We start from the raw sequence: 18,280 nt of genomic DNA, 5'->3' as shown, positions 1-18,280 counted from the left end.
AAAGGGGTTGTGCACTGAGGTAGTTGATTGGGCCATGAATGTGTCAAGTGCTCGTTAGTGATCTCTCTTATCAATGAAATCATCAAAGACAACTAGCTTTTTGATGCCTGTCATAGAGGGGAGGGGGGATATGTTTATACACACACACACACACACACACACACACACACACACACACACACACACACACACACACACACACACACACACACACACACACACACACACACACACACACACACACACACACACACACACACAGACTTGCCTAGATCCCCTTTAAGCCCTTTGACTAAATCTAATTATTATGTGGGCGCGCTGAAAGGCGAGACCAGTATGTTATACCAAATCTTCAAGGTCAAGGTTATTCTCCTATTATTAGCCTCTCTTTATTAGCCAATGAGGAGCAGCCAAAGGGTAGCTCTTTGTGCCCATACATGGTGTTCCATGCGAGCCCACACTGTTTCGTAGGAACAGTATTTCTAGTTTTATTAATATTATTGATGTTACTGTCTAACATTTCTCATAGGTTTTATTTTTATTTTAGAGGAGGATCTCTAATATGTCTCCAATGACGGGGGATTCCCGCTGGGTTGAGAAGCAGCCTAGATGTTTGGTTTCCCATGCAGGAGAGCCAAGTTTGAATCTGTGAAACACAGCTTGTTTAGAAATTGTAGCCATAGTCCCTGCCTGGAGAAAATATTGATATATGAACTCAAATAAAATTGTTCACTTCAGATGAACAAAGGTTTTGTGATCTAATGCATTGGCAGAATACACTTTGTTCGCATTGTGTGCCAACGCTGTGACTTTGAGAACTGTTTCATCATGCAATGAAACAGGTCATCAATTTTGTTTTATAATTGCAACTATTGAATATACCTTGCCTGCTAATATTTGTTACATCATGGCAAGGTAATTACACAATCCAAACCTCTACTGAAGTTGAATTGTGCAATAGAAATATCAGCACGAGAAACAAACAATTTTAAGCTGGGTTTACTCACACATGAGTAGGACTAAGAAAACAGTTGCAGAAAAGATATGCTTTCCAGATGATCCTGTCATTTGATGCTCCATCCATGTGTTGTTGAAACTCTTGTTTTCTTAGTGCTGTATAAAAAGGGAAAAAACAACCTCACGCCATCTGTCTTGGCCATACATGGATTCTGTCATCTGACATCATTCTGTATATACAATCTCTTTTATGCCCATATGGAGATCCCTTTATGCCCATATATGTAGATCCCTGCTCTGAGTATCTGACATCACGGTGATGTCACCTGTGAAGTCACAGTGATGTGTCATCCGTTTATGCCCATATATGGAGATCCCTGCTCTGAGGCGAGGGATCATGGCACATGTGATGTCACAGTGATGTGTCAGGGGAACCACAGTATCAGGCGTTAAGAGACAGACAGACAGAGATACGGTCAAGCTGTGACCGTTCACATACTGTGACCGTTCACATATGGGCTTAATATTGTTGACACCAGGGGTCTTGGCCATATATGGACCGTGACATGAGGGGTAACTGACGCACAGACGATATATAGGCATTTCCAGATATGGGCTTAATATTGATGACATCAGGGATCTTGGCCATATATGGATTATGGGGGATGGAATAGGTTGTTTCGAAGATGCACATGTGAAATGAGAGCTCGCTTGTCCCTAACATACTGTACGCAGGACAACAAAACAAGCACTCACACGTCAGTCTTCCTGCTCATGCAGCATGGACTTGTAACTGCCTGGGTGTAGCGTAGATCTGCCTACATGTGTGCACGGCTTCTGCAGAAACGCCCTTCTACCGAGAGCGTGCATGGAGGCCTAGTGGCCTCCAGGTGCTTTTATAGTCTCTATTAGTCTTGTATTTATCAGATTATGGAAGTTCACTCCAACTTGTTACCAAACCTTTAATCTCCAATTTGGGGTGTTTTCCACAATAACCCTTGAAGGATTACATCGTCAGAGGGCGGGGGTGAGGGTGGTACTTGCATCAAAGTCCTCAAGAGGCCAGGGTGAAGCATTCTGTGATGTATACTGTACGTCACTGACTAGCCATCCCCTCAGAAGTGTCTCTGCAAGGTCAGATCAGTTCAAACCCTGATGACTCTTCATACCTCCCTTTGGGTCCACCTCATCTATTGCATTCCTTTCTTCTGGCTGACTGTAGTGTTTTGGCAATGCATATTTCTGCACATGTGAATCAAATTCATATCCAGCAAGCTCTCCCTAGATTTCAGCAACTATGGGTACCTCACATGGACGTACTTACAGATGTTTGGGCTGTTTCTATTGTTGTTGTGGCTATTTGGCTGTATAGCAACATCCTGGTCTTGCCAGTGTTGTGGAGTCCCTGGAGGAATAAGGCAGAGTTACAGCCCTGGAATGCTGCCCTACTTGGCAGTTGACTCATAACAATCTCAACTCGCTGACCTCAGGCCGGGTTAGAGGGAGTTTTCCTCCGATTTTTCTTTTCGGAGAAATGAGACACGGTGGAAAAGCCTTATTCTGAAAACAGTTACAGAGGATGAATGGCATTTTCCATGAGTCCTGACCAAGGCAAATGTCTAAAAATATGGATGGCTTCCGTGATTAATGGGTACGATTCCTGAAGTAAGCCAATTTATAATTTGTCGAGCCGCTCAACCTTTTTGGCGTCGCCTGGCATCTCATCGAAATTAGTCTTTGTGTTGTTTTTCTAATCAGCTGAAAACGTATTTTCCTTGCTTTTTTGAGGGGATATAAAGTTATTATACTTTAATGTTAGAACGGAAGTGACGGGATGTTGGTCCAAACCTTGGCCAAATATGCAGTCGTTCATCAAAGATACGTCATAGCCAAGTTATTATTCATCTTGTTCAATTGGAAGTTGAAACCCAGTTATATTTGGCAAGCGAGAAAATCTAAAGAGGTTCCTGCACTCAGTGGAGTGCATGCTGTGTCTCTGCCAGTCTGTCATCTATGACATTACATATGACTCATATTTGGCCATGGTTTCAGCCCAATCTGACTGCTGTTCACTTCCATTATAAAAGTTAAGTTAAATATTTCAAAGACACAGTAGGCCTACTGTTGAGGTATTTCCTTTGCCTATTGGCATCATGCACAAGAAACTTAATTGCCGCTAATTGGTCCAGTAGTTTGATAGATTAGCTCTAGTCTAGACAGACAGACAAATGCATAATATCTCCCCATGCCTTCGACCTGGCGGAGATAATTAGGGTATGACTGCTGTCGTCATTTGTACTCCATATTGCAAGACAGTGTCGCTTGACAACAAGAACTGATTCTAACGCATCAGTTGTTAGCTTCAATCCTTCTCTGCAAGCGAGTATAAACAAGGCATTATTGCCAGCCATAGCCAAATTATGGTAGTTCAAGAGCTATACACGTTAATGCATTCTGACCACAATGTGTCCCAATAAAGCATCGATAACAGTAGGCCTAATAGGTCTACTACTCATTTTGAAGTAATTCTAAACCAGACAAGGCAAATAAGTCAAAGTGTATCATTGTACTTAATCCAGACCTTTCTCCAGTACAATAAACTGTAGTGTAGTATTAACACCATAAAGTCTTAACTGCCTTTGATCAGATCATATTTCTCTATGGAACAAGGTTAATGAATATTTCTCCAGACCGAGCATTGACCATTTCCACTAGTCTAAATGTACATCCCAATCCATGAAAACAATGAATGACACAGACACATCATATTTGTAACAATAAACTATTTTTTTTCTTTTCATATTTACATCCGTACAGTACCTAATGTGCAAATTAATAATTTAAAGTAGTGTAAAACCTTCAAAGGAATACAAAATCATATCTTACAGTCCTAACATGGTGAGAGTCCATGAACTGGTCACGTAGAAACGAGGAAGAGGAGCGGAGGAACATCACTGCAGTGGGTGCACGCGTATAGGTGCGTGTGTGTGTGTGTGTGTGTGTGTGTGTGTGTGTATGTGTGTGCGTGTGTGAGTGTGTGTGTGTGAGTGGGAGTGAGTGGAAAGACAGGAAGTGAACCGAGGAAGCAGTGGAACATCCTTGGCCAGGACACACTCAGGTAAGGACAGTGTGGTCGAATAATATCCAGGACAAACACAAACACTGCTTCTTTTACAGTAGTCATGTCCAATGGGCAGTAAGCACTGGGGACGGGGTGTCTGAAACGCGTGTATTATCATTTGCACCGGAACATTTTCTGGTTCAAAAGGCATACACGGGTTCGAAAACCCACTGATTGGTTAAAGCACTAATGATATCACAAAAGGCTTGAGGTGCTCTTAGCAGCAGCAGGTGTGTGTGTGTGTGTGTTTTATTTTTTATGGCCTCCCCATATGAAAGAAGTACAGACAATCTTAACGTTGGACCAGTGACACACGTATACTCTATATTGTCACCACATAATGCTAGTAGCATGATCGCACAGTCTTGTATGTTGGATTAGAGACGGGCTAGAGACACACGTTAATAACACTTCAAACGGATGGAGCCACGATTCCTGGTCACCTATAACACTATCAATGGGGCGATTAACATTCCGCTCCGAGGGAAAGACACCATGAACACTGCATATTCATTCAACCCATGCATATTGGTCAATGTTTGGCACATACATTTACATATTTGTAAATTCAGAGCTACTGATGGTCACTTTTTCAATAAGCCGCTTTGGCAGCGCTATGGAGATCGAGTTGACTAAAAGGGTACAAAAAAACCTTCATGGTACTTTTGTATTGCACAACGTTCTCGACCCCCAAATGCTGACACGTCAGACCGCTTCCATCGCACCAGGGCGAGCACAGAGGTACATTGTATGAACGAGACAGGTTTATATTAGATCCTAATCCAACACCATGATCCATGTTTATTCATGTGCATTCCTGTACTTGAGGGTCTTTTACAAAAGCACACTGTAATAATCCTTTAAAATGTACAAGACACAGTCAGACTTACAGTAGCTATCATTGGTGCATAGACAAAACTGGGAGAGGGAGTAGCAAACATCACCAAATTATTGCTTTTAAGTTAAATGTTTCCTCCCCCTCGCATTTCTTTTGATTGCGAAACAACCACAATTTCTCCACAAACAACACTTTGAAGACCTAAACATAAATATCGTATTAAAACTGGTTAAATTAGACAAAAGGCTCCTTCCACGTAAGACGCAAACCTTTCACGCTCTCAAAAATACAGGACTTTGCCTCACATATAGAAAATACAGCACAGGAAGAGATGACTTTTACTCTAAAACAAGTAAAAGACTAATGCTGAATTTATGCCCCGTCATACAACAGTACAGTGGTCGGATGCCAAACATTGCAGATGTACAAGCTCACAGCGTTGCATCCACAGCGCACTGTGAGCTTGCACATCGGACTACTTTTGGTTCGCGACACCGCTGTGCAACGAAATATAGATCAGGCTTAAATTCAATGAGACAGAGAAAACACAGAAATAGTACAACATCTGGCCAAAGCTGCTCACTGTTTCCAGTTCTGCTTCCCACATCATAAAGTAGTATTCTTTACTAACGAGAGATGAGTAACTGGGACACAAAGGGGAGTGTTCTTCAACAGAGTAGGAAAATGTATGCCGTTACATGTTAGGCTAAATGTGGAGTGTGGTCGGCAGGCTACGCGGGCCTGTACACTTTGCTCTCCCTCTCCCTGCGTTTGACCTCCTCTCGGTAACAGTAGGAGCAGTAGTTGTCTGTCTCCGGCCTGCCATAAAAGGAGCAGTTCTCCCGCTTGCAGCGGCGTTGCTGAAAGCAGTACAGAGGACCCCCGGGGATCCGCCCTTTGGTTTTGTCCTGGCTGAAACAGGTGTGGGCCGAGGGGTCCTCGTCGGCGAACTCCAGGCAGTCCCGGATGTCCCCAGCGTCAAACCCATTGGTGTAGGTGTGGGACTTGTGTTCGCCCGCCATGTTGTAGGACAGTGTCTCCATGGCATTGATGGTGCGGACCCCCGACAGGCGGGCGGGGCTGTAGCTCTGCGAGGACAGCGAGCGGTTCTGCTGGGGGTAGGTGGCGCATGTTTTCAGGCTGCCCACCACGGGCTTATAGGGCTCATCCTGGAAGCTGGAGGACTGCACGTTGACATCTCGCAGGTGGATCACGCTGTGCCTCTGGATGGGTGGTGTATGGCTGTAGTGGGCGGACACTGGGACGGGCCCCGGTCTCTTAGCACCAATAATAGGGGAGGCGTAAGGGACCGGGGCCGAGACAGGGGCCGGGTGTGAGGTGTAGTGGGCGGCTGGGGGCGGGGTGAGAGGCGGAACAGAAGTGGGTACCAGCGGGGCCGCAGGGGTGGGGCTGTTCCGGCCCTGCATCTTGAGGCCCAGCGGCGCCTGGGAGCTGTGGCTGTAGGCGTGGCCGTGGTGCGGCAGGACCGGCGAGCAGCTCTCGGGAGGGGAGCTGTCCGACCGCTCCCTCTGGAAGACGCCCTCGTGCTCGGGCTTCTTCAAGGCGTTGGCGTTGGCACCGGTGGCCGAGGGGGGCTTCTTATCGCCCTCCTTCCTCCTCTGCTCCTGCTCCTGGCTGAAGCGTTCCTGGGCGCTGCTCAGGTAGTAGCTGATCATCTCCTCGTGGAACTGGTGCCGGTGACTGGTGAGGAGGAGGCCCGCGAAGATGAACTTGCGCTCGCCCTGCATGGCGGCCCGCAGAATGTTGAGGCTGAGCTTGACATCGGTGCTGTACTTCCAGTTGTCCAGGGTCTTGTCTCCCCCCGGGATCCTCCCCACGGTGTCCGCTCGCTCGGTGGGGGAGGAGCCAGAGGGCCTGTCTTGGTCCGTAGGGGAGGGGCTGGTGGCCTTCTCGGAGGAGGTGGAGCTGGCTGATTGGCCGGACTGGCCTGATTGGCCTGACTCCTCCTTGCTTCCCTTGACGCTCTTTGACTCTTTCTTCTTCATCTTCTCCCCGCCGTTGTCGCCATTGCGGGTGGTGCCAGAGTTCGACTTGTTCATTTTGCCGTGCACGAGGCCACCCAGACCCCCCATGTTCTTCTTCAGCTTGATGCCCAGGGTTTTGCTGAAGCTACCCAGTTTGTTGGCCACCGAGTCGGCCCGGTTCTTGTCTTTGTCCTTGCGCTGCTTGTCCTTGTCTTTGTCCTTGCCGCTGGGCTTCCCGGTGTTGACGTTGGAATTGCTGCCGACAGACTCGCGATCAGAGTCCATGGACTCGGCCAGTGATTGGACATCCTCACCTGCGGAGGCCGTGGGCGACTCCGGCTGAGCCAGGGGAGCCTGGAGCAAGGACACGCACACGCACACGCACACACACACACACACACACACACACACACACACACACACACACACACACACAGTGAGAAACAAAAGACCACACATATAGTAGAATGCTGTACTCAGTAAAGCAAAAACTATAAGCCTATACACTAATAGCCAGACATTCCGAGACCTAGGTCTAGAACTCGGGCAAGATGGCTGCTAACAAACCTACACCCATTGCTTTGGAAAACAAATCATAATCACCATCTCGATATAGACTAGTGTTAATTTAATTGACACTGCTTAAATGTGCCGTTATCAGCAACATTTTCACAGCATCTTGATTGAAGGAACATTCTGAACGTCGGTACTGTATCTACATAACCAACAGAGCCTTTCATGGATTTCCTACAAGGTTGTAAACCCGATTCCAACAAACTCGTAAATCAAACACATGCTTGTGCTTGCCGCTGTTTACGTGTCCGCTCTCACGACAGACTTTGTGGGGATACTGAGAACATAATAACATCCTGACAATAAAACAAAATTGCAGGGACCGTATGATTTAAAGCACATCTGGAGCATAGCGTCCACGAGTGAGCCAAATCAAATGTGACACACGTGAAACGTTACATGCGGCACACAACGTCATTACCCTGGTTTCAGACGGGATCCGGATCCACGTTACGTTCATGTAGTTGTGCAGCAGATTCAGTTTGGCCTCCAGGGAAAGGATGAGGCTACAGAGAGACATCCAGAGGTTAAACACTGAGTCATGTGATGAAGCTCCCGCAGCCACCTCCAGGGCTTAACACCCAGTCATGTGATGACCCTCTCACAACCAAGCACATCCAGGGTTAACACATGTCATGTGATGAACCTCCTAAAGCAGTGCTTTTCAACCTTATTCATGCCAAGGCCCATTATCCATTTGGCATTTGAGCCACGGACCACCATCTATACTATAATTTTGCGAATGTCTGAGTGAGTGAGTGTCTGTCTGTCTGTCTCAGCGTTTCTCCTCGGTGGCTGGAGCAATTGATCTGAAATCGCATCACCATCAGCATATGAACACACCTGACATAACTGTGAAGCCCGTTTGTCACTTTCACAAATCGTATGCTGTATATTAGCATTTTTATGGTGTATCTACTATCTATTCTGCATCTAGCTTGAGGCACATCTATTCTGCATCTAGCATGAGGCAACATGTTTAACCAGCTCTCTCTGTGTGTGTGTGTGTGTGTGTGTGTGTGTGTGTGTGTGTGTGTGTGTGTGTGTGTGCAGGCAGGCGGGTGTGTGCGCAGGCGGGTGGGTGGGTGGGCTGGGGGGGGGGGGGGGGGGGGGGATGGGGGGGGGGTAGCCATTAAACGAAACGGGTATTTCTTACATTGATGCTCCTACATATTATCATGCAAGCACCAGTTAAAGTTACTTTCCATCCCTCATATACTGTATGCACAGTGCACATCCCATAACCCACACACTGCACATCATTTTGGAGCTCATATCTTTGAACGGGTAAGGGCTAGTTTGACGAGATTTAGCCTCTCAGACCCCAAAACCTATTTGAATATTTTGTTATTGTTGGATAGGATTTTGTCCACGATTCTATTACGTGGCACTGGTGCCATAGGAGAGATAACAGGTCAATCAGAATAACAATTCTTCGACATTCTCTAATTGTGTAGACTTCTTGTAAATTAAGTAATGTAGGTGTTAAACAATAATCTCTTGAGAACGTGACATTTTACACTGTCAAGATTCAAGAGTTGAAAGATCTATAAGGGCCCATTTAGTTACCAATTCTGCATCATTTATCTGAGGACCACTGGTTGAGAACCACTGTCCTAAAGAACTTATGTTAAATGTATACACCATCGTTATGACAGCGTCGCCGAAAGAAATGGATGTATCAAGCTGACGGCACATTGCATTGCAACACGTTGCAATGCAATGTGTCGTCAGCTTGGTGGATCTGCCATTTCCAGTGTATAAATCTGCCTTACAATGTGCCATTGTTTGATGACAAGTATTATTTTCTCTCTGGAGCCATTCGACAACACCGGCAAGATTTTCTTTAAATTCCAGGACACTTTTACATTTCATTTAACAAAAAAAAATTCACCGACATAACAATTCACACAAACAATGATCAAACAAATAACCAACTTAAACACTCAAGCTACTATTTGAAAAGCTAAGACTGTCTTCTACCCCAGGCTTTAAATTCACAATACACAATTCGAACACATAATTAACAATCTAATTAATCGGTGACATAATGACGGTTGTAATTGTGGATGTTATTTCGCAAAATACAAAACAGTTATTGTTCAAAATGCTTCATAACTGTACCCTTAAGAATGTACATACCTTCCCGGGATAAGTACACCACCTGACTGGCAGGAATGTGAAACGGATACCCTTACATAAACTCATTCCTAAACACCGAGGCCAATCCGGACTGGCGGGAGGAATGCTGCTTTAGCACACTCTTTTCCTGGGAAACCCTATGGATGACTGACACGGCTCACAATTTGTTCTCTGCGTCGCTCTTTGAAGTGACCTGGGAGCCTGGAGCCCATGATCAGGCCTAAATCCCTCACAGTGAACTTATACAGACACAATGGAGCCTTAAGTATAAATATATACTGTATACATACTGTGTGTTAATCTATTCCTTTGTAACTTTGTGAGAGTGTACTTGCCCCTTATAGCAGGGCAGGGGTCTTCAACATTTTCAGGCCAAGGACCCCTTAGTTGAGAGAGAGATGAAGCAGGGACCCCCACAACCTTTTCATAGATTCCATATACAGTAGTTTCATTGTTTGACAGCACAATCATGAGTGTATTTTGGATTCATGTCAATTTGTGTTTTCAGATATTTAACCACTTGAACCGTCAATACTTAATAAATTTGACCTTTCACTCTGTCTTCTCTTTTTCCCCTCTACACCAAAACTCTTTGCCGGACCCCCTGTTGAAGACCCCTGCCTTATAGAACCTCACCCTCCGCTGGCGATCTGTTGTTAGCTCCGTGGTGAGGTCCTATGGAACCATCCGCCCGCTGTCGAGGAACGGCGACGGGGGAAACCACTTTCGCGGACATAAATCCAAAAAATAAGGGTAGTTCCATGCTCGCCGAGTACGGTTTTCCGTAGACCGGCACTAGAAAAGTATACACCGGCATCCGGAAAACGGTTTAAATCGCTTATTTAGGTGTCATTAAATCCGGGCAAGTACTGCTCCCTTCGCATTGTAGCAGAATAGAGAGCAGTACTGGCAACTGCGGCCGGCGGGTTTCTGGGTTGAATGGGAAAACATGGCAGGCTGATTAAATAAGCGATTTAAACTGTTTTCCAAGTGCCGGTGTATACTTTTCTCGTGCCGGTCTAAGGAAAACCGTAGTCGGCGAGCACGGAGCTACCAGTAAAAACAGATCGCCAGCAGAGGATGAGGTTCTATATGGGGCTAAGAGTGTACAAATGTAATCAAATAGGCCCTTGCATGCACATAGAGAGAGATGTTTTTGGTATGCACGTGGTTCTGGTACTTGTTCTCTCTTTCGGAGGGTCTGCTTTGGCAGAAACCAAAGATGAGCGGCCCCAGTGCTATGGGACTTACTTGGCTAGTTTGGCATTGTCGTTGTCATCTCTCCCCCACTCCCAGTCTCTCCCAGGGTCCACGGCGAAGTGGAGCGCTAGCAGCTTGTGTTCAGAGTCGGTCAGAGGGATAACAGCTGGAAGACAAGAGGAGAGGATCAGGGCAGGGGCATCACAAGGGGGGGAAAAGTGGGACTGAGTTACTAGGGCCCAAGGTGGAGGGGCCCTAATTATTTTAAACTTTAGCTATTGAAAAATAGCAGATATACAAGCTCACAGCGTGCCGTGCTGCAAGCTTGTAGATCTGCTATTTTTGAAAAGTCGTGAAAATCTGTGCAAATCTTTGAATATATGTAATTTTTAAGCGAACATTTGTAACTAAAATGTTGCTTCTGGGGGGTCTCTGGAACTAAATATTTTGAGATGGGGTCAGTGGCCAAATACATATCATTTTGGGGGTCCTTCACATGAAAAAGTGTGAGCACCGCTGATATAGAAACATAGGTTTTTCAAAAAACCTTTGAAGGAATATTCAAAGACTTAGCAGAACAAAAATAGCAGATCTACAAGCTCACAGCGCGGCACTGTGAGCTTGTATACCTGGTATTTTTCAATAGTCAAAGAACAAAATAATGCGTAATAATGCGTTCCCGGTCTAAATGGGTTAAACCCCCTCCCCCTAAGAAGAACCCAGGGCTTCTGGTGCGACACCCTTGGATCAGGGAGTCGGTCCGGTTTGGCTGTATCGTCGGCGATTGTGCATGCACGCAATGCTGTTCATGGTGTCAGAGACAACATGAAAGCTGCACAAGTCGTGTTAGCCCAAAGGATTATCAACGACCCCAGCCACAGACTGTTACAGATGCTATCACATACACAAGGCCCGAAGACTCAGAAAATGCTAATCCCTCCCCCAGGCAACAAAGTTCATGAACAATGACACTACAGGTCTGTTACCTGTCAGGTCCGTCTACCCACACACGCAGGAGATTGCACATACAGTACAAACATACTGCACACATAAATATCGTTGTTGTCGGGCAGAAACCTCTTATCTCCAAGTTTCAAATTTGTACATTTCTTCGCAAAGTAAAGCACTGCTTCATCATACAAGGCCGTCACACGAAAGTAGTGAAAACAGCTGATCTACAAGCACACAACGGCGTTGTGTGCTTGTAGATCGGCTGTTTTCACTAGTTTAAATCATTTTAAAAATAATAAAAACTAAAGAAACGGTTTTGGACATACAAGGTTTCCACCCAACATACTTTACATACTGCATAAGTATACATTATTTAGAAGTAGGAACCATGCACACAGCACTTTCAAAGCACTCCAAAGTGTGCCCTGATTGATGAACATACTTAACTCTACATTACTACTTGTTATTCTTAATTATTTGTTTTGTTATTGTAGCTACATTGCCACGACACTATTGAGGAGCAAGAAAATGTAAATCAATAGAATCATGACTGTGTCACGGTACACTGCATGTGTTTGTGACAGGTACACTGCATTCACCTACAACTTACCTAACTCTAGGTACGCCTGTTATGTGACACTAGTATCACATAACAGTTCAGGTTAGGTCATCAAGCCATGAATGGTAAAACTCAAATGGTTACTTCTTTCATAACACAGATACAATTCCTGTCCTGGTCCACTGAAACTGCCAACAAATGGCAAATGAAAACGTGCAAATGAAAAAAAAATGTTTTAATCTAGCTTATAATGAACACCTCTTTTTTGATAATAATGTATTCGTTTTAACTATTCTTATAATTGTTATTGAAATCTTCTCTTTTTTTAATGCCCATTGGATTGGTGGTTGAGACCGAAGGTCGCAGTTTACCATGAGAAATGACGCAGCTTGTCTCCGTCTGTCTGTGTCAGTCAGTCAGTACACATTTTTACAGTCTATGAGTTGATTGCCTTGTCACTGTGACATCACAGGTGACATCACCTACAGTATGTAAAAGTCCATATATGGGTATTCCCCAGAATCCTTTTTATGCCCATATATGAAGAACCCTGATGTCATCAATATACTTTGTATATCACTGGTCAGATGGCCAAGACATGGCCCATATCTGTGTGACTCCCCAGGCATCAAACCCAGGCCCAAACTCGCCAAGGCCCTGCTTGGCTTTACTAATTAACATACGTTTTATGCCCATATATGGAGATCCCTGTCCCAATGTCATCAATATTAAGGACATATCTGGGAATGCCCATATTTGGTAATGCCCATATATGGGCATGTTTTGACATAACATTGTTGTCTATCATGCAGGGGTCTCCATATATGGGTAACTGGTCCGATATACATCACTGGCCAGATGGCCAAGAATTGGCGCGCATGTCGCCCTGAGGCGTCTTACTATATATATATTTTTTTCATATTAGTTTAGTATGAAAACCTCCAGCTCATGTCTGTCTGTCTGTCTGTCTGTCTGTCTGTCTGTCTGTCCATCAGTCACTCTACTGACATCACAATGACACCTCATCCCAGTTCAGTAGAAGGATATAGCTGACCTGTTCTGACATCACAATGATGTTGCAAATTAATTCCGTCCTTATCCCTTTTAGGCCCATTTATGGAGATCCCTGATGTCATCAATATTAAGCCCATGTGCGTTGATGGGTATTTTGTTGTGGTTAATATCATCCTTTTATCAATTAATATTGATTGTTAGATATGATTTATGATACATAATTATATGATTCATTTATTAGGTTATATTATGTGAACTACTGTCTGAATTTACAGTATAGGAGACCACGTTTTGGTTGTACTGTAAGTTCAGGCTAGTGGATTACAGGTCATGGTGACTGTGGTTACCCTGACTACGAGATCATGTTTTGGTTATACTGTATAGTCTCTGTCTTCTTGTTTTGATATGGGAGCGAATCAATGAGTCCCACGATCTTACTGTCATATACTGTACTCTTTATATACTGTATGTTAACTTCCATCTTTGGAAGGGAGAATTAGCAAGCTGCCACTAGGATGGCATGCTCACTGTTTGTCTCTTTGTCTGACTCTCTTCAATACAGCAATTTATTGATTGTCCTTTGGCTCGTCTCTGTCTTATTTTGGTTATGGATTTATCTATATCCATATTTATTTAAGTTATTAATTTATTTAACATGCGTCACAGTGCGTGACACCTCATCTCAGCTGCATATTTGGGAAAGTATGGCCACATTTTGGCCAGATGCTTTCCATGTATTAAAAGTGCTATACAGCTACATAAAGATTATGAATTAATATTATTATTACTACTACAAATTCTACTACTACTACAACCAGTGTGTCTTGCCAACGGTAAACCTGGAAAACCACTACAGGTAAAGTTTGTGGCAAGGGCGTGGCATTCACTGTTGTTTTCACCAACACAGGAGGGAAAAGTGGTGAGAGATGAGAAGATTATCGTCAAGAGCGACACGTCTGCTTAGGTCCTGAACAACAGCCCTCTCACCCAAGTGCCACTAAAACAATGAGGGTGTGAGAAACAATGCAGTCACGCACTGCTGGCATTGTAGTGTACGACCACGGGCACTGAAATGGCTTCATTCGATAGCATCTGTCTGTCTGTCTGTCTGGCTGTCACAAGAGCAGGAAGAACGTTTCAACAGCCATCGGCAAATGCAAAACAATAGAACGGTAACCCAGCCGCACTTCCTCTTGTGGGAGGTGTGAAGTGTGCACAAGCGTACGGTGTGTGTGTGTGTGTGTGTGTGTGTGTGTGTGTGTGTGTGTGTGTGTGTGTGTGTGTGTGTGTGGGGGTGTGGATAGGACCCACAGTTTGAGGAGAACTGCTGTGTTCCTCTGGACCACCTGACCGCTCTCCTCAGGCTGTTTAGTGTGGGGGCTGTTGTCCGCATGACAGCAGGGTGATGCAGCCTGTTCAGGCCGAGGACATTCCAGCCTCACTGTCAGTCCCAGATGGAACATACAGTCTCCTCCCTGCCTCAGAAATCATTTTACTGCCAATAGGCTGCTCTGCTCTGCAGGCGTCACACACACACACACACACACACACACACACACACACACACACACACACACACACACACACACACACACACACACACACACACACACACACACACACACACACACACACACACACACACACACACACACACACACACACACACACACACACACACACACACACCAAAGGCCCCGCCTTTGTCATGACAATGAAACTGTGTGGCAAATCCTACCATCTCTCTCTCTCTTTCACTATTTCTCTTCTCCTCTCTTTAATTCATCTCTCCCTCTTTGCATCTGTTTGGCGTCTGTGCGTGACGTGTATTTCATGATGAATGTGCCTAGAAGTGTGAGTTGAGTCATTGATAAGCGATGACAGTGACACATCTTTGTAGCATTTCCCAAAGAGAGCACAAGTACAGGCCAGAACCAGAACAGTCTGCCGTCTCCGTTGATATGATCACTTAGGCAGGCAGGCAGGCAGGCAGGCAGGCAGACAGACAGACAGAATGTCGCACCATCAACAGAGCAAATATATCACTAAGAGCATCTGGAAAGTCTCTTAATAGATCTCAGAGCGGCCGCTTGTTTTTCATGGGTGCAAATTAAAGTGCCTTACACAGACCCTTTGAGAAGGCCACTGCCAATTCAGCACTGTCTGGCATTCTGGAAATACTGGCACAGCTTGTTGAATTCTAGGAAAAAGAGGGATGGGGACACAGGAGGTCTCCTTATACAGAAGAAGCATCGCGCTTACAATGCTTCTATATATAACATACATAAAAAAAAGGCAACAACAAACAAAGGAAAGGCTAGATAATGCTCATGCAAACGTGTACAGAACACACTGGGCCAGCTCCCACTCAGTTCCCACTCAGGTCATGCAGCGGGCAGCCCAGGCCTTCGGGGTCACGTCCCGGCTCCCACGGTGCAGCTGTCCTTCCCTCCCCTCCTCTGTTTTCCGTAGAGTGCTGTGTATGCCGTTGTTCCCGTTTGGGGCTTGGTCCGCTTCCAGCCTGCAGCGCTTGCCAAACGGAGCTCCGGGGGACTGAAGTGTGCTGTAATGTATTTACTATCCCGCGTCGGCAGCCTCGTTCCTCGCTGTCCTTGAATGACCGATTCGCATAACATATGCGGTGGGGATGACATCACCGCAGACCTCCGCGGAATGTGAGCTTGTGTGCTCAGCAGCGTAGCTGAGGCTGCTTGCTAGCCTAGCCCTGTTCAGTGTGCATCTTTTTTGATGGAATAAAGACCTGGAGGAGAGAGGGGGGAGGGGGAGGGGGAGGGGGCTGGGTGTAACCTGGTGCTGCAAAGGATGCAGCTGCTAGAAGTGAGGGGGCGTCACAAGGGGGGGGAAGTGTGACTGAGTTACCAGGGCCCAATGTGGAGGGGTCTTAATTTATACTTTAGCTATTGAGAAATAGCAGTTATACAAGCTCACAAGTCGTGAAAATGTGTGCAAATCTTTGAATATATGTATTTTTTGAAGCTAACATTTGTAACTAAAAGTTTGCTTCTGGGGGGTCCCTGGAACTAAATATTTTGAGATGGGGGTCCGTGGCCAAATACATATCATTTTGGGGGTCCTTCACATGAAAAGGTTTGAGCACCACTGACATAGAAACATAGGTTTTTCAAAAAACCTTGCACAAATTTTCACGATTTTTCAAAAATAGCAGATCTACAAGCTCGAGTGCCACGCTGCGAGCTTGTCTGCTATTTTTCAATAGTTAAAGCACAAAATAATGCGTAATAATGCGTTTCCAGTCTAATTTGGTGCGACACCCCTAGCTGGAAGTGAGGGGTTTAACATTTGTGTTTGTTCATTTATTTCTTTGGAGGAGGACCAGACAGACGTGTGTGGAGAGCATCTCAATCAGTGGCGTCAGTTCAGAAAAAGCTAAGGTATGGCAACATGACTGGTGTCTTGCACGCACGCGAAGGCACTCGTGCAAGACACCAGTCATGTTGCCATACCTTAGCAACAGGCATGATACATTTATTTTAAGAAGTACATTTTATTTTCTCCCCCCCGTTTCTACGGTTTCTTGGGCTGGATATGGCAGCCTGGAACGGTTGTTCAAGTGCAGCTAAACTTGGCATGTTAGTAAACGTGCCATAATTAACCTTAATGCATTGCACCTGTCCAGCTGACCTGCGGAACCTGGGAATATACCATTTTGTCAAGATGGGGAGAATAAAAGTGTGGAGAATATAATTATAATACCTTGTTAAAGTGACCATTTTGTAAAATTTTGCATTCATAGTTATTTTACTGTAATTTAACAACATAATAACCAGCACAGATAGACAAAGAGACATTCATGGATTTATATTTAAAAGTCACTTTTATTTTCCCCCTGGACCCAGGGTATCGCAGCTGCATACCCCTGCCATACCCAATTGACGCCCCTGATCTCAATCCTAACTCCTGTGTGCGTGGAGAGCATCTCAATCCTACATCACGTTTCAGGGGGGAGCAGAGGAAGCAGATTATTGATTCTCTCGCTATAGCTTGCTGCGTTTCGTCACGTCGCAACCTTTACACACACAGACGGAATCACACACCGACGACGCTGAGCAAATGTTTCCCATCCGCTTTGTTTTTTTAGGACAATTTGTACTGCCTGGAAAACGTACAAATTTGAATTCCTGACTTCGGCCACTGTGCACAGCTGCAGATTTACGGGGCCTAATTCACCACAATAAACAACAAGTCTCGCATATAAACAAGGCAGTCTTTGGGCTTCACATATTTTTTACAGCGGAAACATGTCGGTGATTACAAAAGCATCACATTTGAAGTAACAAAAGAACTGGTTGATCGCCATATTGATACCATTAGGCTAAGTGTATTGTACTGTAAAGTAAGGCACTGGAAGTGTTTAATAGAAGCAGTAGTTAAAGTCCCAGCCAGAGGTGAATGACTATACCATGCTGTTCTGTAGGTGGTCTTTGTGTAAAAGAGGACCATTTACTTCACTGAGAGTTAGCGGGCTGATGATGGGAAGCCAAGGAAAACCAGCAAGTCTTTTGATACTGGGAGCAGAGCTTGAAATAGCGCTAGAGTTTTCCGAGGGGCCGGGCCCCTCTCGCACATCGCTAAACCACAGAGTGAAAACAAGCCGACAAGAAGGCATGGTCACTGGCGTCTGCCGAGGAACCACCCATTATCACGCAGTAGGTGAGCAGGATTTGGCAGACACAAAAAAAAGAAAAACACAACACGTGTTCACCTGACTGTGCCTTACACAGACTAACACTCCTAACTGCTCCTTTGGGACCCTAAGTGTGAAAAGATATATTAAACTAATAATTCTGAAAGAAAGTCTCGCTTCATCCTTGCAATAACCCCTTACTCCATATAGTCCCCCCCCCCCCCCCCCCCCCCCCCCTTCATCCGCCCTGTTTTTTTTTTTTCTGAAATCAACC

The 18,280-nt window shown here is 45.2% G+C and overlaps 1 protein-coding gene across 1 annotated transcript in view; it reads right to left on the bottom strand.

Moving 5' to 3' along the window:
• Nucleotides 1-5,647: 5,647 nt before the first annotated feature.
• Nucleotides 5,648-18,280, bottom strand: part of otud7a (OTU deubiquitinase 7A) — a gene marked incomplete at its 3' end in the record, with an annotated part of 50,178 nt that continues 37,545 nt past the window's right edge. Inside the window, exons 9-11 of the mRNA XM_080737694.1 lie at nucleotides 10,868-10,982; nucleotides 7,896-7,980; nucleotides 5,648-7,255 (exon numbers count right to left, since the gene is read on the bottom strand). Of these exons, the coding sequence (XP_080593820.1) occupies nucleotides 5,648-7,255; nucleotides 7,896-7,980; nucleotides 10,868-10,982 (1,808 nt within the window). The remainder of the gene's footprint in view (nucleotides 7,256-7,895; nucleotides 7,981-10,867; nucleotides 10,983-18,280) is intronic.

This window comes from Nannobrachium achirus (genome assembly GCF_963921795.1).
Source record: "Nannobrachium achirus genome assembly, chromosome: 11".
NCBI lineage: Eukaryota > Metazoa > Chordata > Actinopteri > Myctophiformes > Myctophidae > Nannobrachium > Nannobrachium achirus.
The sequence above is the reverse complement of the archived record's forward strand: the minus strand, read 5'-3'. Positions and strand labels throughout refer to the sequence as shown.